This window comes from Thunnus albacares, chromosome 21 (genome assembly GCF_914725855.1).
Source record: "Thunnus albacares chromosome 21, fThuAlb1.1, whole genome shotgun sequence".
NCBI classification, from domain to species: domain Eukaryota; kingdom Metazoa; phylum Chordata; class Actinopteri; order Scombriformes; family Scombridae; genus Thunnus; species Thunnus albacares.
Window position 1 is genome coordinate 7,719,981 of NC_058126.1, and position 25,619 is coordinate 7,745,599.

The window sequence follows — 25,619 nt, forward strand, 5'->3', positions numbered from 1 at the left end:
CGATTCACACCCCAACATACCTGTACCGAGTGTGAGGAAGAGGAGGCAGAGAAAAGCAGTGCTAATGAAGGTGTCAACAGGAGCTGGCCACCAGAAGATGACGGTTATTGGAGCACAGATTGAGCTCATTTGCATTTTGATGCAAACTCAGAGCTGAACAATACGCATCGGCGCCTATCTGCTGTTAACAGTCTTTGATAAGCTAACAGACAAAAAGCAATGATTCAATTCAAGGTGAACACAATAACCGAGGGGTCCTGAAACAGATTACATTTAACTGATGTGTCCATCAGGCTTCTGGCGACCGTCTGCCAGGATCCTCTCCTCTCTGTGATGAAGGAAAGAGAATCCATTTCTCACTCGCAGAATGAGAAATCAATGACCCCGAGATGGATCTGTGTGAAATGAGATATGAGCCTCGTCTCAGAGGACTCAGCAGGGCTCAGATTGACAGCTGACTGACAGGGGTTAACTGCCAGGGAAGGCCGACAGGCTCCGAGGTGTAAAACTGACCCTCTCGGACTCTCACTCCAAATATAAAGTGGAACTGAAGGTTAAAATGGTACATGTTGAGGGCACGGCTGATACACGGAGGCCGGCTGCGGCATGAATCACAAGTATTCCTGTAATGGACCGTACGCTGAGCCCTGTGCCCCTGTTGCTACGCCTATCAAGCTGTCCCTTCTGGTACAGTTTACAATAATAACCGTGGCAGATTTAGCACTTGAAATTCTTATTTTTGGAGACAATGGGTCCTTGATTTCAGACAGAGATAGACGAGAGCTGATTTATTTTGTTCTATGGTTCTGATGCTTAGTTTGCTACTTGTTTGCATTTTCAAACTGTTAGTTTTCACATTACAGAAGAAAAGGCTTTTAAGATAAAGGACTAACTGATGTGTTTGGCAAATGTAACGCTATCTATATATATAATAATGAGCTGGCTGGGTTTGCTGGAGTGTGAACCTCTTCCTGTTACACTACAAAACAATGTAGTATGAAATGCTCCTTGGGTTGCACGTTTGCAGCATGGCAGACAAACACACCGTTAAATCCATTTCTTACACTTTTGCTCTTGCTTTTTTGGTTTCAGAATGGCTAAAAGTCAAAAAGAAAACAACAAACCAACAAAAAAAGACACCACCAAGCTCTTTATATACAGAGTATCACTGTAAATACAGCCCTACAATATGTATGCTAACACTTAAGGTTGCTAAGCTACAATAGGACAATCACTGTTCAGGGGATGGATTCGGCTATATTTCAGTAACTCATCATTCCAGGAAACTCAGCTCTTTTTGTGGAGGATTTGAATGAAAAGAATTATATTTACTACAATGTTTAACTACACAGTTACAGTCATTTACAGTTCACAGCACTTGAACTTTACTTGAACACGTTATGTGATAAGACTCAATGTCTTTATTACTATGCTTTCATTTAAGTATTGAGGTATACGGTGTTCTATGACTTAGCTACGACGCATCTTTGAATACTTGTATCATAAAAAAATAAAGTCTGACATCTTTGTCAGTGATTTTCCATAAGTTTTTTTAATTTCTGGGAAATCTGTCGTCATTTACTTTCCTGTTGAACTGTCTTCTTTATCTCTTGTCTACAATGTCTTGTCTGTCTTATCACTTTTACAGCCTCTATGTAGATCACCACATTTTTCCCGGAGTAAGGGCCTGTAATGCCTAAAGAGACTTCAAAGGAAACTATTGTAATTGATCAACTTGCCTTCCAAATAGTAGGTGTGTAAGGAGTGACTTAATCTGCATGGCCGCCTTTAAAAGGATGCAGTTCCTCCTCATCTGTGATATCAGATGTTTGAAGATGGGCTGTAGACGCACGGACTGTCTTGCAAAGCCTCTGTCAGGTCTTTTTGAAAAACTTGGATCACTTGTAGGCTCTTATCCTTTCTATTTTTTTGTGATTCCTCTTATAGTTTCAGCAGCACTCGGCGGAGGCTTCACTTTCCTCAAAGACAGGGAAGACAATGACCTTGAACGGCAATTCACACCCAGGAAAGGACCCTCGAAGGCAACAAGAGCTTTTGTCAAGGAAAACTTTCCCTACAATGACTCGATGTTTTCAGAAGACAGGCTCTACGAAAAGGGCAGCTTTGCATCCCTCATTGCTGTGTCAACTAACAGCTCTAGTATACTAGCAAATCCTGCCTTTGAGGACATCATCAGACTCAACAATGAGATACTTAACATCACTGTGGGCAATAGGAGACTGGGATTCAAGGAGCTATGTGTCAAAGCCAATGGAGAATGCATCTCAAATGTCATCCTAGAAATTATTAGGGCTAATGAAACTGACCAAAGGACCAGCATCACCTTCCCAGTATATACATACAGATCCAGTTCAGTGTTTCTGGGATCTGTGCTGGGTGGGGTTATTACAGACGCCAACAGCTCAGTCGTAATGGCTCAGGCGATCAAACTCTTCTACTACTTAGAGAATAAGGGAACCACAGCTGAAGCCTCAAAATTATGGCTGAGAGCATTCAAAGAGCTCCTATCAGCTGAGATGAACAGCAAACACATTGACGTATGTACCACACTGCTGCTAATATAAGACTGAAAAAAGGATATTTCTACATTTTTGCATGTTACTCAGTGATTCCATCTTTAAACCCAATATGTTTACTCATATAACATGTTTTCTGAGCATTTTCAATGCTAAAATGTCTACTAGTGTACTTGATAGTAACATTTGAACTTCTCCGTGATTTAACTAATATATAACAATGATTTTTTTAGTTAGCATTCAACAACTATGGCTCATATTGGTGCTTAAATGGTGCACCAATGGATAGGAACTAGAAAAATCCAGCTTGAAACACTTCAACACTTCAAATTGCAGAGAGTTGCATTTCTGAAATGATTTTGTTGTTTAGTGATCTATTGGTGATGACTGCAGAAGTTATAGATAGATTTAGCATCAAGAACTTCTCCCTAGACAGGCAGAAATATAATATAGTGGGAACATACCAGTTTTTCCAGCTTTATTACAGTAGCTTCACTGGACAGTAATGTAATGCTTCCATTTTATTTTACTTTTGAGTAACTCTTTTCATTGTAAAAGCTTTATTGCTCTGTTTTATAAACAGAATATTACAACATTTGGAGATTGAGTGATAAAATTTCATAAAAACTTCTGATTTTTAATTTTAGCTTTTAGTTTTTGTTTAAATTTTTGTCCAGTTATATTTTATGTAAATTGTATCTGCCTATGTGATGGTCTAAAGGCTGTTTCAGTTCCCTCTCTGCAATCCATAAATACAACTCTGGTGGAGAAATACTACATTTTCTTAATTAATTTAAGTCTAAAAGTCTAAAAATGTGTGTATCAACCTTTAAAAAACACCACGGATAATTTGTGTGTATTTATAGACTCATCAGGTCATTAAAACCTCACATTTCCAGAGACAATATGGAGGAGATGACAGTATTGTCTTTAATGGTATCTGCAGCCTTTGTACAACCAAATACAACACTTTCAGGTGTTTGAAAGTCATTCTGGGAATTGTAGGACGTCACTAACTGAAATAGATGAGGCAGATTGAGGCATAGTTGAATTAGAGTCTAACAAATCGTGACAGAATAACTCCTTGAATGCACTGACTGCCACAAAATGGACAATATCTGACAATGTAAAAGGAAACAAAGGTGGATTTTGATTCATACCTGAACCTGCTGTACTGAGATATTGCTTTTAAGTGTAGGAGAAGCGTTTTCTCAGTATCTAAATAAATACTTTTAACGTGCAATAAAAAAAGCATACTAATGCATTTGCTAAACATATTAGTTACAGCCTGCCTGCTGCTGCTGTATCTTTACACTTGCTTCTCATATAATGCGGTTGGCAAGGTTGAAGACACACCGCTTTGTCCTGAAATTCAAGCTGCGCTGTCACGCCGGCTTTATTGCTGTCGTGACATCCATGTGTAAACACTGCTTTCCGACTGAAGAGCTGATGTTGGCTCCTTTCTGTTGTACTCTATTGTAGGTGTCTTACTACACCTCCAAATCCAAGCAGGAGGAGATTGACAGTCACACCACAGATGGCTTCCCTTTATTCCTCATCACTTATGCCTGTGCTATCACCTTCTCGGTGATATCCTGCCTGAGGTAAGAAGTGATCAGTGACTGTCACACAGCCAGCGATTTTCTGACTGCAGGCCAAGTCCAGGACACAGAGAGCTGCTGTTTATCAATGTGACTCATACAGGGAAGAAGCCACATAAAGGCCATCAAGTAGTGATAACAACAGTTTCAGCATCACTGTGTCTAAAGCAGCTTTATTGCAATTTTAGAATCTGACAGCAAGTTTTTAAACATGCAACTTATGGGATGAGTTCACACAAAAAAATCTTTTTCTACACTCACATGTCTTATATGTACTTGTATATGAGTTTTTGGTCACTGTAAACGTTCCCCCTGTTCATACCTGATGTGAAGACAACTTGATTTTCATGTAAGCGATGGGAGACAAAACTCACAGTCGTAAAAATGCATTTTAGAGATCAGCTAAAGCCATACTCATTTAATTTGGCTGACTCAGACTGCTGAAGCCTCATATAAGTTTCACTTAAACTTTTATATGCATTGTTACACCGGATGAGGACTGTGGATTTTGTCCTCAATCATTTATGTTAACATTGCATTAAGAAGGGCAACTATGAACTGGAGGAATGATTACAGCAACCAGTAACTCTCTCAGTGTATATATATGCATGTAGGCATGTGAGTATTGTTTTAAGACAGACTTGAAAAAAATGTGAACCCGTCCTTTAAAGGAATAGTTTGACATTTTGGAAAATAAGCTCATTCACTTTCTTGCTTGAGTTAGCTACAGCCAGGACCATGAGACGGTTAGCTTAGCTTAGCATAATGACCGGAAACAAGAGGAAACAACTAGCCTGACTCTGTCTAAGATATCTGTGGTGACTTCACTGCTGCTGTTGCTTTTGCACTTCAGTTTTTGTACTGACTGTACAGACATTTGGAAATACAGACCATGTCTCACTTTGCTAACTTTGTTAAATCATGCTGTGTTTACTCCCTCGACAGACTGGACAATGTGAGGAACAAGCTGTGGGTGGCTGTCTTCGGGGTCCTGTCCTCTGGCCTGGCTATTCTCTCCTCTTTCGGCTTGCTGCTTTACATCGGGGTGCCTTTTGTTATTACAGTCGCAAACTCTCCTTTCCTAATACTTGGTGAGAAAAAGCACCTTCTGCCTTTTTGTTCCATTGTTTGGAGTGCAACATCTACTAGTTTCTGTATTTAAGTAAAAGTGACAAAACCATATCGTACAAAGTAATTCCAATGGTCAGTATTTTAACTGCTTCTTATGTTTTTAGGTAGATTAAAATCTAGCAATTCATCATGTTTTATGATTATTTTATGTTTTACACTTAATGTTTAATGTCTTAGATATGAAAAAACTCAGTACATCAAAACTGTAATTAATTTTACATCACTAACACAATTGTTTCAGGAATTGGCCTCAACAACATGTTCATACTGGTGTCCGACTGGCAGCACACCAACGTGACAGACCCAGTGCCGAAGCGGATGGCTCACTCTTACAAAGAAGCTATCATGTCCATCACCATCACCGCCCTGACCGACGTCCTCAAGTTCTTTATAGGCTTCACGTCTGACTTCCCGTCAGTGCAGTCGTTCTGCCTGTACACCAGCACCTCCATCATATTCTGTTACATCTACACAATCACCTTCTTCGGAGCCTTCCTCGCTCTAAACGGGAGGAGAGAAGCCAGCAACAGGCACTGGCTGACCTGCATGAAAATACCATCAGACAATCCTGATCATCGTTCTGAGATATATAACATCTGCTGTGTGGGAGGCGACTATGATAAGCACACTGGTGCAGAGAAAAAACAGCCTGCAAATAATTTCTTTAAGGATTACTACGGCCCATTTTTGATCAAACCGTGGGTCAAGAGAGGTGTAATCTTCCTTTATGTGGTATATTTAGCCACAAGTATTTATGGATGTTCCCAAGTACAACAGGGGATTGAGCTTTATGATCTGGCAGCTGATAACTCCCACGTTACGAGATTTAATAGGAAGGATAGGCAGTATTTTTCTGATTACGGTCCAGCTGTGATGGTCATCGTAAGTGAGAAATTCCCATATTGGGTTAGAATCAGGCGTTACCAGCTTGAGGCATGCCTGGACAGTTTTAAATGGCTTCCTTTTGTAGATAAGGGTGTCTATACGTCTTGGTTTCACTCTTACTTGTCATATGGACGAGAAAGACATTTAAACCTTGACAAAAAAGACGTTTTTCTCAAAAACCTTTCCGAATTTTTGGATTTATTTCCTTTTTTCAAGCAAGATGTGAACTTCACTGGTGATGCCATTTATGCATCCCGCATTTTCATTCAGACTGTTGATATCGCCAACGCCAGTATGGAAATCCAAATGCTTAAGGGTCTTAAAACCACTGCAGGCAGATGCCATGTGGCGTCTTTATCATTTTATCACCGACAATTCATCTTCTATGACCAGTACGGTGTAGTAGTCAGTAGCACGATTAAGAATGTCATTGTGATCACAGCTGTGATGTTTGTTGTCTCTCTTCTGCTGATTCCAGACCCCCTCTGCTCATTATGGGTGACTTTTTCTATCAGCTCGGTGATGGCGGGGGTGACTGGTTTCATGACGCTATGGGACGTCAGTCTCGATTCCATATCCATGATAGTTTTTACCGTCTGCATTGGCTTTACTGTCGATTTCTCTGCTCACGTGTCTTATGCCTTAGCCTCCAGCAAGAAACCCAACCCCGATGACAAGGCGGTGGATGTGCTCTCCCATCTAGGCTATTCAATACTTCAAGGGGCCTTGTCCATCATTTTGGGAGTGTCAGTTTTGGCTACGTCTGACTTTCACACCTTCAGAACCTTTTTTAAAATTTTTTTCCTTGTCATGCTTATTGGGATGGTTCACGGCATAATTTTCATCCCAGTATTCCTGACATTATTTACATGTAGCTCAGAGAAAGATGTAAAAGAATGTAAGAACAAGACTGTGAAAATCAGCAAACTATGACCACTGTTGAAATATTTTCTAAAACTGTACTGAAAGTGACAGAGAAATCAATATAAATATTCCTTTAAAGCAAAAAATTTTACAAATTTTGTCAAAAATTTAACTTGAATTGAATGAAGCCTTTTGTCAAAAATATTTATGGTGCATCATTTTTATGTTATTCATTTAAAAAAACACTCTGCTGTCCTTGCTTTAATTGATGAATTAATGGATGATTTCCAATGATTTTTTTTGTAAATAGCAATTTTTGTACTCATTGACATGTAATATAAGTTAATTGTAGTTTAGGTTCCCATAAACATACATTAGTTTGGAGCTGTTTACATTTTACACATGACAATAAAGTCTTTTTCATATTGAATTGTTTGCCTACTTTGTGTGCTCTTGCTTTGCAGAAACTGACATATTCCCAGGTGTTGATAATGACGTTAATGATGACTGAGTTCCATTAAGTGTCCCAGTGAGCCAGTATACAGCAGGGCCCTGGAACTGACACACCTAAATGAAATTTCCTTCTATGACATGTGAAGATGTCTTTCATGAAAGGTTTATGACTGTTATTCCTAGAAAAATACACTGCAAAGTCATTTATTCTTTGTACTCTTTACTGCTTGAATAATGGACATCATTGTAACACATCACAATGCAACCCTGAAAAGATTATGTTTTAGTTGCACCTAAGAAATCTGACACATCATCTTAATGCAATTGTAATTTTTTGGTTAACTCTTGTTTGGGATGCTTTTAAAGATGAACCAACCCAAAAGTGATCTGGTACCACACTGCAGAATTTGTCCTTTTTCCAATATCATCATTTTAGCACAGTCACATGATGTGTGGCTGCTGTTGTTACCCTTAAATTCCAGTGGTCATGGTTTTGAAGGTTTTAGAGCCTTAAAGCTTAAATCTGCCACAATAATCACTAAGTCATATCAACAATCCTAAAGTTATGGTCTGCTATGGACGGCTGAAATGTTATCGTCTTCTAAGTTTTCAAGATGTTATTTCATTTGCACCATTTTAAAATGTCACATTATCCAAAAAGCTGCAGCGCCATTTGTCATTTTATGGAATTGGTGTTGATAACATATTCATTATGGTCTCCAACTGGCAGCACATTAACATTGAGAACCCACGCAGATGGCTCACACCTCACAAGGAAGGTGCTATGTCCACCACCATCATCATCATCTTCATTCTGACTGATGTTTTAGAATTTTTCTCCTCTGAACCATTCTGCTGAGAGCCATCATCACATTTTCCTACAATATTTGGGACCTTTCTTGATGGAAAGACAAGTAATAAATGGATATTTGTTGGCCTGGTCACCACTAAATTGCTCCATTGGATGCAGAATTTGGATCTTACAAGGATACATGGTCACTTATAAGATTAATAAGATATAAACAGCAATAGCATAGAGAGAGGACTTAGAATACAGTACATTGGCAATATAGCAACATAAAGAGCCACCTTAAATTCATACAGGCATATTTGATTATTAATAAGCCCGGACACATGTTTTCAGTGCCACTGACGCACAGCTCTATTCCCATGAGGCTCTGGACTTGAAAAGTAAATTGACTAAATTAAAACTAGCTGCTTTTCTCACAGTGGGAAAATGCAGTACACTCTTTTAGCACCATGAATAATCTGACTTATGAATTCCCTTAGACATAAACAGATGGAAAGGCAGCGCCATTTTGATATGCAGGCCGCATTTAAAATAAAGTTTCCCCAGTTATTTTCTGCACAGTGGCACAATGTTGGGTTTGCTGTTTAGGGGCTTGCAGAAATCAAATTTTCAAGTCCTGGATGCAGCTGTAGAGTATGTAGGTTGGTCAAGAAATCCAGCAGGTCTCCAGGTTTTAACTTTTACCCACCCTGATGGCCCAGCGTTGCTAGCTGGCTCTAAGCTCTGTCACCCTCCGTCACGCCTGTCTTCCCTCACCCTGCTTCCAGGACAAGATGCCTCTAGGCCATACAGCGTGACGTGACATGCCCCTACACTCAGGAGAGAGAAAGACAGAACAACCTAGGAACTTGATCTAATAAGAAAGAGAGAGACTGATGGATTGGTGATGAAGTACAGAGGTAGAGGAATAGATCAGATCCCCTTTCTGTGTAATCTGCTCGGCTAACACATGAAGGAGCCACAGCTTGCTTCAACAATAAATTAGTTTATTGATTGGAAACATATCTAGGTTGAAGGAAAGGCATGAATGAATTCCTACAGTGCCAATGAGCCCTGTAGGTATAAAACATCTGTAAAGATGAAATACAATGTTTGGGTTGCTGCTGATCTGCCTCTGTTGTACAGAGGTGTATGTTCTGCTGACATAAAAATGTGAGTTAACTGAATTTAAGTTGAAGAATTAGTTCAAAGTTGTCTCATGAGTTGTGAAAATGTAAAACTCAGAGTCATGTTAACTCCACTAGAGATAACATGTTCAATAAGGTATTAAGTTGACTCAACAACTGATCAGTTACGTTGACAATTATTATAATTATAAGTGTGATTTTTTTTAATAACTTTTCCATCATGTATATTTTCTTCAAACTACAAAAAAAAAAGTCTCTGGAGAGTTTTAAGTCTCAAACAATGCATCCTTGATGACAATAAAGTCTGCTAATATGCTGATTGTGTTTCTTTATGTACTTCATTTAACGAGTTGAGTGATCTCTCAGCTGTACATTCACTCAACTCATCGTTTCAAGTCAAAACACTTCAAGTGATGAATTCTGAAATGGTCTGAGAATGAAAACTAGAAATTATAAGTTGAATTAACTTGAGATTAATTGTATATTTAAGTGGAGTTAATGACAAAAGATTAGTTGATTCCACTGTATGATGTTTTACAGTGTACACTATAAGGCCAAAAGTATGTGGTCACTTGGACGTTACACATATGTGGTTGTTGAACATCATTCCATAATCATGGGCACACAGTGCTAGCCTTCACTCTTCACGTAAACTGTCCAAAAGTATGTGGACAGTGGTATCCACTGACTATTTGCCATATTAAATTTCATATAACCATAGAAACAGTAAAATATGGCACTCCCAGATTAAATGTACATGTAGATATATCATGCTCCAACTTTAAAAAATACACTTGACAGGAAGTTTATCCATATAACTGTGGATCACACATCGTATTTAGCATTACGATTTGTAAGAACGTATGCATGAAAGTATTGAAAATAGGAGAGAATACATGCCGAAGCCCATTAGTACAACACCCAATGACATTAAGAGAAACTAAACAAAAATGTAATAAATGAATATATAAAAATAAATAAATAAATATTCAGGATGATATTGTACTCTCAGTCTTCATGCTCTTTGTCGTCTCAGTTTTATTGTTTCGCAACTTTGAATAAAAGTGGTTGTAATTAAGGTTTTCTTTCACATTGATCACCAGAAGAAAAAAAAAAACGATTCTTGATCAATAACGTGAGAGGAAATCTCGATCAATTGATCCAAATTAAGTTCTTGATTTTGATAAATCAGCCGAGGCTTATACTTGATGTGTTTCAGCACCGGACAGCTCCCTCACCGCTCCACCAAACACTGCGCCGTGATTGACAGAAGAAGCGGCCATACGCGGATCAATGGCGCTTCTGGAGCCCTATGAGATGATGAAGAAGACGGGCTTTAAGAGCGCACAGCTCCTGATGTGTCTCGTCGTGGCTTTTATAGGCCTACTTAATGCTTGTTGTGGTCGGAAGAGGGCGGAGTGCGTTTGTCATCCAAGTGAGAAGCTCCCTGACTCGGTGCCTCCTAAAAAAAATATATAAATATAATAATAACCTACCCCCTTACCCCTCCCTTCCTCCTCGCTTTGATTCAGTCTATGTAGCCTACACGCAGGAGGAGAACGTCCACCGCAAAGCCAAGACAGTCTAGTGAGGGAGAGAGAGAGAGAGAGAGAGAGAGGTGGGGGGAAACAGCTGCAAGCGGATACTCAACATCAACAAGCTGTATGAAGCATCTGTAAAGAAGAATAAGGGATTTGGCGAGGACAGCGAAGGGGGTTCCTTACGTTTTCCCCTCTTCTCTGCTTTTTTGATTTCAAGAACAGAGGCGTGGAGCTTGCGAGAATATCCTACAAGTGGTGAAGCGATGGTTTAGCGGAGCAATTTGGCAGATTTTTTTTTTTTACAGCACGACCGCCCGACGACACTGTAATTCCGAGCAGCAATCCCCCAAACATCTGTGGACGCTTTTCTGGTGGGGAGATGGCTGTTTTCCGGCTGTCGTTGCTGCTGCAAGTGGGATTTGTGATCGGATCAAACCACGAATACGCGGAATGGTCAGCGCATGGGAAAGATATCAGAGCACAAGAGGCGATTTACGGCGCTCAGACGCACCGTCGGCAGCTGGCGCATCTCCGTGCGCCTCATCCTCCCGTGGAGACGGCGAAGCTGCCGCAGAAAATAGAGGAGTATCTCCCCAGGGTGGTCACGGCGTTTCTGCACACGGGGGACTCGACCACCTTAAAGCACGCCAACTGCTCTCGGAGGTACGAGCTCACCTCTCTGCGGGGAAGGTCACACGCCACCCCGCATTACTCCATGAGCAGCGTGCTGGATACGGTGCTGCACGCCACAAACTTCCTCAACATGATCTTGCAAGCCAACAGGTCCAGGGAGCAGAGTCTCCGGCGAGACATTGAGTGGTACCATGCCCTCGTCAGGAGTATACTGGAGGGAGACGCCAAGATACACCGGGCGGTTGTCACTTTCAGCGCGGATCCGTCCGTGGAGGGGCCCTCGGTGCTTCTTCAAGCCACCAGGGCCGGTGGAGAGATAGTCCTCCAAGACCTCTCCAGCGTGGCCCACCACCATCTGCACAACCGCACTGAAGACGCAGAGTGGTACCACGATGTCAAAGACAGGAAGAAGCCCAGTTTCCATAAGAGGGTGCTGAGCCAAGATTTCAGATCAGTTGACAATTCCATAAAAAGAGGAGAAAGTTTTATCCCGGACAAGACGCATGTCAAATGGTCTGCACCATACCTGGAGTGTGAAAATGGGAATTTTCTTCCCCGTTGGCTTTTGACGTTATCTGCTGCTTTCTATGGCCTGAAGCCCAACTTGGCCCCAGAATTCAGGTAGGCACACAGATGGTTGAAATCTGAGCAGTGATGAGGTGTTAAAAAGGCTAAACATGATAAAAAAAAACACATTCTACAACAAGCTCAGCGTATCATCACTTTTACCCTTTTGCAATGAAAGCTGTTCATAAAGCTTGACCTGTGATGAACCTTACTTCTATTGTACTTACTTGACCTTATGTTGTAAAACTATGTGAGAAAGATTTTCAACCGAAAAAGTGAGTTCAGGTGCATTTAATTACCACTACATTCCCAATCCTCATACATAAACCTGGATATGACCCAATAATGTGCAATCTCTTTCTTCCCAAAACAAACCATAGCTTCCCAATGGCCTCCTCTTGTTATACAAGGGGGGTTTTCTTCTCTCCTCCAGTCTCACAAGGCGGCGAGATGCTAAAAATAACCCTGGATGTGACTGGATGTAGCAATGGAGGAAACCTCTGGCTACAGGCCTAATTCATTTTTTAAACTCGCTCGGCTTCATGCCTTACTACTACTGCCCTTTATTTTCCCTTCTTCAAGGAGGAGGCTGCTAAATCTGCGATGAGTCAGATCCTCCCTGAGATGAGAGACAGGCAATTTGAAAAAAAAAAAAAAGTGAGGCAGCAGGCAGCATCAGTAGATGCAAAAAAAAAAAGAAGCTGAAATATGTCTGATGTTTGGATGTTTTGTACAATCCATGTCCTAAAGCCACCCCTGCTGCAGCCTGCTGGTGTAATGTGCCATGTTTGCGGTCCTGATATGCACTTGAGTAGTCAAGTGTTAAGGCTCCATAGGATCCTGACCAACATCTTCTCAATGAATATTTAATCTGGATCGTTAGTTGTGTGTGTTCTGCCTTCAATGAATCATTAATTGATACACTCGAGTCGCTCACAGGCAGGCACGGATTGCAAATGAGTCAAAACCTGCAGTGATTATACTGTAATAGGCTATCAGCTACCTGGTGTTATCCCAGACCTAAAGCCTCTCAGAGCAGCTTCATACATTTAGTTTCCCACCGAAGCAATCTGATTGTAAATTAGCCTGCACACTCAACTGATAAATAGTCAAAGCTGTTTTACACCAGAATTCAAGTTGACAGCTTATTTGTGAAGCCAAAATGAGCTTTTTTTTCCAAAGGAATTGTCTTAGAGAAGCTTTGCCATCATTGCTAAAGGAGCAGTTATGTTGTCCCCTTTTCAACTGTGGCCTCCTCCATAAGATCGAAGGTGTGACACGCGTTGGCGTTTTGTATTGTTTAATGTCCCCGGAGAGTGGCCTGTTCAGTGGCACTGAAAGGAACATCCCACTGTGCTTCAAGGAGCAGGAGAGCAGAATAGTTGATTGTTGCATCAGTCAAAATAAGGACATTATTGCATTTTATCATCACTCCTAGTAACCATATACAGTAAATAATACAGTAGGGGTAGTATATAGATTTTATGGATTGCTTGTGGAGCTATCAAGGAAATATGAGGAAATGATGGCGCTGCACCTTTAAGACCAACAGAGCTGCCAACTCTCACACATTGACTGTGAGACTCACGCAATTGACACTTTTCACACACTCTCATGCCACACGTCCAATTTTCTCACGCAGTGAAAATCAAATTCATAACTGATAACATTACGGCACGAAAAGAGGACACTGACAGCGCACAGACAGACAAGACAGAGCAGCACAGCGTAACAGCAGTGGGGGAAAGTGAGAAATATAAATATGAAGGTAAATACGAAGCCACCACCAGCAGCCAGTTAGCTTAGCTTAGCATAGCCTGGCTTGTTTGTTTAACAAACAAGACGCAACGTGTTAATCAGTGAGCTTTAGAGGTGCTGGTTGGCGGATTTTGTTACTTTTAGACAGTCCCAGCCTAACTGTTTCCTCTTGTTTTGAGTTATGCTAAGCTAAGCTAAGCAGCTGCTGGTGGTAATTTCATATTACCTGACTGATACATGACAGTGGTATCAATTTCCTTTTCTTAGTCTTTGCAACAAAGTGAATAAGAGTATTTCCCAAAATATCAAAACTATTCATTTAATAATAAAGCCAAGCTTCTGGTTACTAGAAAAAGTATGTTCGACCAAAGCTTATAAAGGACGTCATATAAAGAACACCTGTACCTTTTCATGCAAGTACACAAAGGAAATGGAGTTCACAACTGTAGTTTCCAAGATCCAAATACATATGAAGCTCCACAGATACGACATATCACCAAAACTGGAGGATAAATCAATACAGAAAGCAATCAAAATCAAAATAATTGAAATACAAAGGCAAGGAAATATTGCAGAAACATTCAGAAAGCCATCATAAAGTGCAGCACCTGCAACCCTCAAAAACATTAGTAATACTAAAAAATCATTTTTACAAATTTTAACAAAGAACACACGGTCCTTTTAATAACCATCCATCGAAGTGGATCGTCATGCAATTTCGGTGCCCTACAATTTTAAAACCTTGATAGTTATTGTGTACATGCCTTCTGAAATGATTAGTCTATCAACAAAAAAAAGAATCTGCAACTATGTTGATGATCAGTTAATTGTTTAATGTCATTTATCAAGCTAAAGTGCCAAATATTCACTAATTCAAGCTACTCAAATGTCAGGGTTTTAATCATTTGTTTGTCATATGTGATTATAAACTCAATGTCTTTGGCTTTTGGACTGATGGTTGGATAAAACAAGTCATTTGAATACACCACCTTGGGCATTTTACGCAACTTTCTGACATTTTTTGGATATAATTAATCATGAAAATAATTGCAGATAGTAGATAATAAAAATACTTGCCAATATAACCCTAATTTCAGGCCACATGAAACATCTTTTGCTTCTTAGATTATTTCTTGACAGCCATCTTTCAGACGCTCATATCAAAGTAGCAGGCGGCTCATCATGCTTCCTCTCAGTGCCTCAGCACCCTGTCAGATAAAAAACCAGGACAGGAGGGGAAACGCTGGCTAATGTAGCCGCCTCAGACATCAGCTCTCCTCCGTTTCCCCTCTAGATGAATACACAATCAATACAACAATGAATTAATAATGAAAGATGTAGAACAACAACCCTGCATGGGCCATCTTGATGGGCCAGCCTTCTAATGCTTCAGTCACTTCCTGTTCGGTGTGATGATGCTGCAAGAAGAAGAATGACTCGTTTTGAGTTTATCATGCATCTGGCATATGGAAATGAACATAAGTTGAGCCCTTTTTCACACTTCTCCTTTTTGTTTTTTGTGCTAAACAACTAATGTGACTTGTTAGAGCAGGAGTGTGTGGACATGTGTTTGTGATAGATCGACCTGTTGTTTCTGTGAAGGTGTAAGAAATCGCACCTCTCACACTTCATCTCGTCTCTTGCCGTCTGTCTCTTCAGCTGCACTCGAGGCACAGGGGAGGCAGCTTAGACCACACAGAGAGGACTGGCTGTTTTCAAGCGTGCAGTGTGTGTGTGTGTGTGCGTACCGGCGTGTATGAGCGTGTGCATGCCATTGTTGGAGGGTGAGACATTCTTCAAGAAGATACTGTACCATTCTAATTGGCAGATCACTCGACCTTCAGATACTAGTGACTGCACAGACACACAAATGCTAAAAACAGTTTGAACAAACACACAAACTGAGAATAAGCAGGAGAGAAAGGAAAGGAATGGGATGCAGGAGGTGGATGTGCTGGGTGAACACACACAAACTCACCTTTCACAATACAGACTGTAATTGCTGTGAGGCTGAAGCTCAGGCAGCAGTGGCAGTATAATAAGGCAAAGTAATTGAAACTTTCTAAAAAGTACAATAAAACGGTTAAGATGTTTTTTTTTTTTTTTCCAGCACGTTTCTCTAAAGGTGGAACTAGGTTCTAATTAGGTGGCAGAATCCTCTCCATTTACGCTTGGCTTTGCTTTCCATTTTGCTGTACAAGCAGCTCGAGTCTGGGCAGCCTGAGTGCTGTGGGACGCCCAACCGACTGCAGAGCGGGAGGCCTCGAGCTCCAGGAGGAGCCGGCAGCATCTGCTTAGATGGACACCATCCAGAAACAAACAGGATGGAAACCCCACAGTTCCCAGGGCTAAACGCGATAATATTTGATGCTAAGCTGAGATGAAAGAGAGGAAGAGAAAAAAAAAAAAAAAAAAAAATTGCATCCAGCAGGAAAATTAGTGGCTAAGCATAACAGCAAGAACGCTGATCTCAGAGCAAGATCTTTTAAGGACACTAAAATTATAAGTGCACCTGAGATGAGTCTAACCTTGTAGGTTTTCCACAACCTGAAGCATGCAGGGGTGAAAGATCCCTAAGGTGCTCCTTCTCTCCCCGCTGACGTCACTGGGACTCCACCGCTCAGTAAGGTGGCCTGTCAATACGATGCCTTCAGCCAGTAAATGTCAGCGTTATGGAAAGAAAATCCAACCACCCAGCCTTCCTGACATGCTGTAAAGAGATATTTTCCTAATAATACTGCTAATGAAGGGAATAATCTGAGTGATTTTGATAGTATTACAGTACGCTGGTGTAATTCAGTTGCCCCTCAAAGGATTATGAATCTGTAATATTGTTACTGTAGGTTTATCCTTTAGTAATCTGGTGTGAGAGAAATAGAGCTGCGGTATAATAGAGGAGACCTCAGAGTGGAAAACTGCTTTGTTGGGTTTGACGAGTATGCAGAGTTATGGGAGAGGAGTTAAGGAAAATTTAGGTTTAAAAAAAAAAAAGAAAGTTGACCAAAAGGTTCTGCAAAATACCAGCTAATGTGCAACTGTGCAAAACTTACTTATTCCTTCAATAAAGTATACTGATTATAGTAGATGTCTCATAATAAATGTATGAAGGAGGATATACCAGTAAGGGAAGTAGACGTGTAACTGAGTATAACACAGATGTCACGTTGTCCTTTTGTTCATTCAGTGTATCTTGCTTATCATATTTCCACACATGGATCATTACAGTTTCATCCTGTTTCATCCTGAAAATATCAGCGGCACTGGACATTTTTCAAATCCAGGGAAAAACTAAGGTTTAGTCAAAATTTGGGATTTTACTATGGAAAGTGGGCGCAAACACTGTGTTAAGATAAAGTTGGATATCGCTTGTTGTATGAATTGTAAGATGAAGTTATCAACATTGAGGATATAATCGGATGGTAAAGGTGGAAATGATTAAGAGCATTAGTTTTCAATCAGAATTAGACAAGAACTATTTTTTTCTGACGTGAGCTGTCACCAGCTACAATCAAACTATCAATCAGTCGACTGACTCCAGCCCTCACAACTGTCAGGTTGCTTTTGTCAGCGGCTCAAATTTATTGAACGATTGTCCGATGTTGGCGTTCGGTCTCCAGAAGACGACTTTTAATGACGAGAGTGTCAAGAGTCCAGAACTATGACCAAAAAAAAAAAAAAAAAAAAAAAAAGAGAAGTCTTTGTTCGCTTTCTGTGACAGCTGCTTCGCCATGGGCGCCATGTCTTTTTTAATGACCAGCGACAGAACTCAATAAAACGACCCAGGTCACCGGGGACATGCGGAGGATGTTAGAGGGGCAGTAGCCCAAAGTCATAAAAGGCGATTTTTGCAAATAATTAAATAAATTTTGCCTGGAGTGACTACTTGTCACTGTTAAAGGGATATTAAAATGTATGTCTGAGGGTGTTTCAAACACGACTACATGATAGTAAATCAATGATACAGTACATGCAAAGAAAGTGTATTTCAGTAAATTTTCCTCACACATTAAGCAGCCCAACACTTACCTACTGTAGCCCTCTAACTGACATCCTCACTTATGGAAGCTTAATACTGCTGACAAAGATGCACTTTCTCTGGCTGCCTCTCTGGCCTCCATATTCGTCTCTTATCACCTCTCTATAGAAGACATAATTGCTTCACTAATAACGGGCAATAAGAAGATGCTGATATTGTATGGCTCAGATACTAGTACCAGTGCCAACAAATTAGTTTAATATAATTTACATATTATATCATAATACTGAGGCTTGAGGACATCATGTATTTAAGCCACAATTCTAAAAAGCAACACATATGCTTTAGATAAGGTTTTTTTGACACTGGTTTATTTTTTTTTTAAGTTGATTTAACGTAAAGATTTTAACAGTTAACATTCCTTCATCTCTTCCCTCCCTCCGTCCAAAATTCCTGAAAAAATACTGAAAAAAAGCATGAACTTAAACCTGCTGTGCAGAACTTTTACATATAAATGAATGTCCGTAACATTCAAGTGTTGCCAAACGTGTTCACACAATGCCAATTAAGCCGATCACCGTCAGTTAAATCTCTCTGTATTTTTATACAGAGTTTTTAAATCTGTTGTCAGTGGTGAAATTCCTGCGCTGGCCGGATGAATGCATACTGTGCAATTTATTAACTATTTGCATAAATACATAATGACATTTTGTAAACAGTTAACATTCAATATTCATGTAAATGTAGCTGCATTCACTCCTTATACTCATATACACTTGTTGAGCAAACATAATACAAAGAAAGGACATATTTATGCTTACTGTACATATAATCGTACATTAGGCGTTACTTTAATGTCTGACCTTAATAACACAAACACAATCACTGCTGACTATAGTTAATGCAGATCAATTTGACGCTAGAAACTTAGCTTTCATTGAACGCACCTCACTGACTGCTTTTAAAACCAACTGTTTGTGGTCTCAAGTTACAGACAGGAGGAAAACGTCCTTAATTTCACTGTATTTCTTAAGTGTATCATATCGTCATCTTCTATCTTGTGGCTTGTGGAGGATAATGATGCGTACAACTTCGAGAAACGTGTTACGTGACAGTATCCATGCACTCTTTGAATAGGATGTACAATGACAATAATAGTCCCCCCAAACGTTAGTGCACTACTGAGTTCTGTCAACGAAAGTCATTTTACCTCACGGTAAACCATTAAGACTAACATATACTAATATAAATTCTCCACCAGCTACACTCAGAAACAAGATAAGCTGGATGTAGCAGGAATAACAGGAATTTATTTATATATTTGAAGAATACACCCCAGAAAAAGGGCACTTTCTCTATAGGAGGCCAAATGGGCAGGTGCTCAAGACCCCTTTGAGGTCTATCTATGCACGTGCCTACAGATCGCATTGAAATGCTGGTAGACAAGCAGCAACCTGCCCAGCGGCTAGACTCACATTAGCTTCTGTTCCTCCTGTCAGCTTAATGCATTTCCATCATATAAGAGACATTTTCCTTGGGGGGGGGGAGTAGGAGGGGGTTGCATGGTTTTCACATTGTGATCGTTTCATGACATAATGCACAAACTGTGCCCTTCTAAAAAGGAAAGTAATGTGTTCTTGTCAAAGCTGAGGCAGGAGAAATGTACATATGGGTTCAACTAGGCATGCAGGTCTTCTGGCTACATGGATATGCTAAAGGAGAATGATGAAGCTTGTGCCAGTCTTCCATGTTCACTTCTCCTTTACATTATTCCTGGTTTATCTGCATAGTCATTGTAGCTGGAGATGCCAAGGATTATTTTTAAGAACCTGGTTGATGCACTTACCTTGTGAGGCAGCTGGATTCACGCCAATCAGGATTCTTGCATGATCTTGCAAATCTAGCTGCCTCACAAGGTAAGACGGTGATAGACAGATGATTCATCCAATCACCTGCCAAGTATTGTTTTGAAAGTGCCTGCTCTTTTCCAAACAGTTTCCAAGGACAACTTTGCAGATGGTTCTCTGTAACTGTTGGTCAGTTCTGTTAGTACTGAACCAGTGTTGGGCAGCTTACTCAAAAAATTGAATTACTTATTACTGATTGAAAGAATAATTACATTTATTTGATAATTACCTACAGTAAAAGCAAAAGTAAGAAGTGTCACATCTTCTGTAATTAACATAATGTAGTCATAAAAAACGAGACTTTCTGGTTAGCTAGCCCACAGTTTGAAAGTATTTACTAACCATAAACAGCTAACTTAGCTTCACCTCTGTGACTCCGTCGCAAACTTCTGTCCTCACAGTGAAGCTATGTGGCGAACAAACCCAGATTTCAGTGGCTAGCTAAAGGCGAACAAGAAACAACATGTAAAAACAACTTTAGACTTACTGGAAGGTGTAACGTTATTCCTCCATTTTAGTAGAGGCTAGCTGCCTCTTTCTCACCTCTTGTCCCTGCGCCAAACTAGCTAACATGTCTTGGACCAGTCTCTCCCCTGTACATTGATTTTTTGTATTCAAAAACCATATAAACTGAATCCCTTAATTTTTTACCTCAAAATTCCATTAATTTGCCCATTAATAATGATGGAATTAAGATATTTATTAATAGATTTTGAGGGGATAGTTAATTGTTGAATTAATGGACTGAAATAAATTAAGGAATTTTTAAAGGATTATTTGCAGGGGTAAAAATCCCTTAAAATGTTGCAAAAACCATGAAAACCAACCTCTTAATTTATACCTTAAAATACCTTAATTTTCAATTTGTCTTGTTAAATTAAGGAGTAATTAATGGTATATTGAGGTATTATTGTTTCATAAATGACAGCCTCATGTAATTACTTAACCTTGTATGAGATATCTTATAATTGCTGTTAATAGATTAGAGTTATTAGATTAGATTAGAGTTTAGATTTTTACTAGGTTTAATCTATTCACTGTGCCTCCAGACCAATTGATTTAATTTATTTAACTATGAAAAAAAAACATATGAGTCTCTTCACAGAACTTTTAGATATCTCTTCAATGCCACGATTAGTGGAAATTCAGACTTTACCACGCCTCTCTTTGCCACACAGAGAGGCTAAATGGGCTAATCAATCTCAGAGACCATTTTCTGGGCCTGAATAGAGACATACAGCACAAAGCGCATCGGCCTGACATTCGGTATTCATTCACGAATACATCAAAGACTGACTTGTAACAAAGAGGGCACGTGAAGGCCTTCATTGCGAGCATGTTTTCATGAATATCCTTTTGTAGGCCTATAAAGAATTACCAAGATATATCTACAGTCAACTTCATAATGCTGGGGCTAACATTAGAACAGTCTGACTGGTCTGTCAGGAAAACCAGAGCCCCTGCTGGTGGGATGCTCCGCTCTTTGCTGGCCTGGCCTTTAGACCCACAAAGAATGGAGGATGAAAGGAGAGAGTGCTCTGTTTCCTGGGGCACCACCATCTCCTGCTCCCTGTGATAATCCTGTCTTTATGCCCGAGGGCCTTGATGGCCACCATGATGCCTCTGCTCATGCTCCTCTGCTTTTGAATTACGACCCGGTCTTTGTGCTGCACGTATATATTCAGTCGACAACTCTGTTTCAAACCCTGCATACTTTTTTTTTTTCTCAAGCTATTCTGTACGCCATATGTCCACTTCAGCTGGGATACTAAAGATTGCTCAGGGAGCTGGAAGCTGATGAAAATAATAGGTGATTGTTGGGGGAAAAAAAGGAGAAAACAAGCAGGAGAAAACATTCTTTCTTTGTATAGGCTCTCAATTTGAGCTGCCATTGAAGCGGACATTTTGATGAATCCTGCATCATAAAGAAACGGTCATATTCTGTGTGCATCGGTGGACTGTTGTATTTGTGTGTTTCCTCCCCTTATTACATAACGGTGAATTGAAACAGAGGTAATTTCTCAGCAAAACAACCAGCAGTGCAGTGGAATACAGCGGGGTCAGTTTGCCCCGAGGCAAGACCGGAGCAGCAGTTATTAATAACAGAAGTGCAGGCAAAGAGAACGTTGCGCTCGCCCGGCGTCCACTGGGAGCCGAGTATAGTAAACCACCTCCTATACACCTGGAGAACATGCCACACCAGCAGTATTTGTAGATGTGTGTGGGTGAGTGCATATGCCTGAGAAAGAGAGCAAGACAGACATAGAGAATATTGGCCTCTCAGCGATGTCAATTATATTTTATGTCATGTTTTAAATATGAATAGATTTTAGCATATTCGTGAAAAAAGATGATTTTTACATGTTTAGCAGTAAGATCTCATTGCTGTAGTGGGTTTATTTACATTCACATTAATATTCCTACCAATAGCCTTGGAACCAATTTACTCACATATTTATATCCACGTAATTAAGATTTTCTTCATTTTCGTCTGCTTGTTGTCACCAAGGAGCTTTTGTTTATCCTGCTGAGAAAGCAATAATAGTCAAGGCATGATTACCAACTGGGCAAAGCGAGCCTTTACTTGTCCCAGATCATGTGTCAGTTGATTATTTGTGATTTTGTTTGGGGATATGCATCACTAAAGCACAATATTAAATGAAATCCTTAAGGTAGATCCTGCTTTACCTGACTTGTGTAATGTACATGGTGCATTTACCAAACTAAATTTGTGTTTAACTGAAGTTAGAGGCCTCCATAATGGGTTAATTTGTACATAATAAGCTCCGAAATCTACTGATATGAAAATAATGGAAAAGTAGAGTTAGAGAAAGATATCTTTGCACACCTGAATGTTTGACAGGTGTGTCGAAGGGCATCAGAACTTGAATACAAATTAAAAACTCGCCTACACTGTATGGAATACTGTTGGTTTATTTGATGTTAATTTTAATTTTAGGTCTAAATGACCCATCAAAAGGCAAAGCAGACTTACTATTCATTATTTTGTATATCAGAACCCCTCAAAATGTATTATTGCACTTATACAGCCACCATTTACCGCAGACAAAAGAAAAAGGAGTTGTGTTTGTATTGTCACCTATGTTTTAAAGTTTCTAACTCATGGTTGGCAAAAGTACTGTTGGTTACCTGGGGTTTGATAGACAAACTGTAGACTGGAACCATGTTTGAGAGTTGCTGTTATACATTTTTAAAGGGAGATTTAGTATTGAAGTGGGGGACTTGCAAGAGACAGATTAAAAAAAAAAAGCTAAAATCAAAACAGCGAAGGCTAAGAGATCCCGATTTTTAGTCCCTAGTATGGATCAAGCTCTAAAAATACTGTATCCTAAATTTCCTATAATGTGAATTATGATATTATTATGGTTCATGTCATCTCGGAATGACTGTAATTACAAGATTCCGACTTGTAAATAGTTATAATTATGACTAAGAACCTCAGATTTTTCTGAAAGCTCAGATATATCCAACTTTTTGCGCTTCATAATATGAAAGTGCCTGAAAATCAAGCAAATAGGGACACGTCACATCAGCCTAAGTCCATCGTTCAAGGAGATTAAACCTATATTTACTAGATATGATGGTCTATTGTCAATGCACATTATTTTAAACCCTCATTCGATCAACTTTGTAATCATACAACTTGTCATGAGTCTTGTGAGATGAATGTGGCATTAAACCATATAAGATCCATATTATACCCTCCCTAACAAGAAAAAGTGACACAGCCAGTCAAAAACAAACATTTACCATGGCTATTTTTTAAAAAAAAACTATAAGACTGTGCAAGATCAGACCTTTTTCACGGCAGAAATGTTGACACGTCATTGCAGGAAATGCACAGGTGTAACTAATAACACTGATCATGGCTCCATTCTATTTCAGCCATGCCAATTAGCGAGTGTCCATGATAGCGTGCTTGCTCAGGGCTCAGTGATTAACGTTATTAATCACACCTGTGCTCTTCCTGCTATGACACGTAAAAAATGTCTGCCGTTAAAAAGGCCTATTATAGATCAGTAGTGAGTTTGAACTATCCTTTGGTACCCGCCGCTTCTCGCAGTTTCACAGTTTGTCACAGTCACAGTTTTTTCCGTGCTTCATGTCGTCTCTCCTTTTAATTATAGAAAGCATGAGCGGTGTCTCTTCTTCTTCCTCCTCTTCCCAAAAGCAACATTGACAGCATCCTGTTTTATGTGTTGTTTAGCTAAGTTACCACAAGAGATGGCTTGACTAAGGTGTTACTATGGAAACAACACTTTCCTTGTTCACAAAACCCAGCAGTAGACGGGACGAGGTGTTTACATGCCTCACTGTCCCAGCTAATATCAGCATACTGTATCCCAGTTGTCAGATATTATTATGTTACAGATATTACTCACTACACAGATATTCAGCGTCATTCTCAGACGTCACATTGAACTCTGTTTTATCTTATGGTTTTGTGTCCTGCTAGTCAGTGATATGATGGAAAACCAAAGGACTGTATCATTCCCATAGTAGTTTATCCAGTGTGAAAACCTGTAAATCAATCAAAACTGTATAGAAAGAGGTGTGAATAGGGTTGTTCAATTTAAGAACATTTGCCAGATAATAGTATAACTTGCTGAGATCACTAAGGGCTTTTTAACAAAGTAGCACTGGGGGCAAAATGCATTAATAATACAAATTATAGCACTTGAACTGAAGCCTTATTAGCCAATGATCACTTGTAGAAACTTGCACAGTCTAAAGGGGAAATCAATCAAGAAACAGAATTGAAATATATCTTTCCTATTGTTCGTGATAGAAATCTAAACAAAGCCAAATAAATAAACGTAACAAAGTCTGGAAATTTGAAGACCAATTTGAAGTTAGTGGTGAATCCAAGTGAATGTCAAAGTGAGAGTTAAAGGTCATGACAAAACCAGTATAACAGATTACTGCACTGATTCTTCATGTTCATGCTAGCTTTGCCAGAAGTTTTCTATTCTTTTCATACTGGTCAAACTTTACTGGATTTAGCCATTCATAAGTTCAAACTTATCCTTGTCATAACATAAGAGTTTAATAAGTAGCTAGAGATTTACGTATCACTAAATTAAAACCGGTTGCACCACACAAACTAGTTCTTATGTAGAGATTAGTTATCACTAAATATTTACACCCGTTAACTGCCAGGTGGAACTGTTGCGTTAGCTTTCTGAATGAACCAACTGACAAAACTAACGTTAGCTTGCTAAAATGTGGTTGAAGAGTAAAAGTGGAATATGGTTGACATATCTGACTTGACACTTTACATTTCACAGAAAAAAAGACACTTAACCTCAAATTACAAAACATTATTCCAATATAATTTAACTAAATTAGCAAATAACAAAAGTTAGCTTAGCATAATAGGATATTTCCCTCTCACTGTAAACTGTGTGAATACAACTAATTCTAAAATGCACATATTTTTCCAGGTAAAAACATAAATAAAACAAAGTCAGAGCTACATTCACAAAAGATTGGTATTTAAGTTTATTTCATCTTTTGGCCCCAAAAACTGTTAATTTTGGAAATTATGTTACAGCTTCAGATGCTACAGACTTCTTGTTTAACATTGTTGGTTGCCTCTACAGATGTTTCCTACCAACCGATTTACACACTACTGAAGTGTTTACTAGTGAAGACATTAATTTTAATAGTGAAACCTGATTTAGTAAATCACTAGTAGTTTCTAACAATGTAGGACTTGCACAAATATAGTGATGGCTTTACGAACAGCTGGTGCAACCCTGTCCTGCAGTTTTACTTCTATTTACAGGTTTTCTCTTCCTCTTGTG

General features: G+C 39.5%; 2 protein-coding genes across 3 annotated transcripts in view; both read left to right on the forward strand.

Annotated features, from left to right (window-relative positions):
- The first annotated feature begins 1,835 nt into the window (after positions 1-1,835).
- On the forward strand, positions 1,836-7,411 carry LOC122972730 (patched domain-containing protein 3-like). The gene is made up of 4 exons (XM_044340030.1): positions 1,836-2,558; positions 4,020-4,141; positions 5,084-5,229; positions 5,511-7,411. Exons 1-4 carry the CDS (start codon positions 1,836-1,838, stop codon positions 7,085-7,087), a joined length of 2,568 nt encoding a protein of 855 aa, XP_044195965.1. The 3' UTR covers positions 7,088-7,411.
- A 3,375-nt stretch (positions 7,412-10,786) lies between these two features.
- Positions 10,787-25,619, forward strand: part of gpr158a (G protein-coupled receptor 158a) — a 79,266-nt gene continuing 64,433 nt past the window's right edge. The window contains exon 1 of one of the 2 annotated variants that reach the window (XM_044340100.1): positions 10,787-12,204. In XM_044340100.1, the coding sequence (XP_044196035.1) occupies positions 11,330-12,204 (875 nt within the window). In that variant the 5' untranslated portion in view covers positions 10,787-11,329. The remainder of the gene's footprint in view (positions 12,205-25,619) is intronic. The other variant, XM_044340101.1, reaches the window with a different exon arrangement.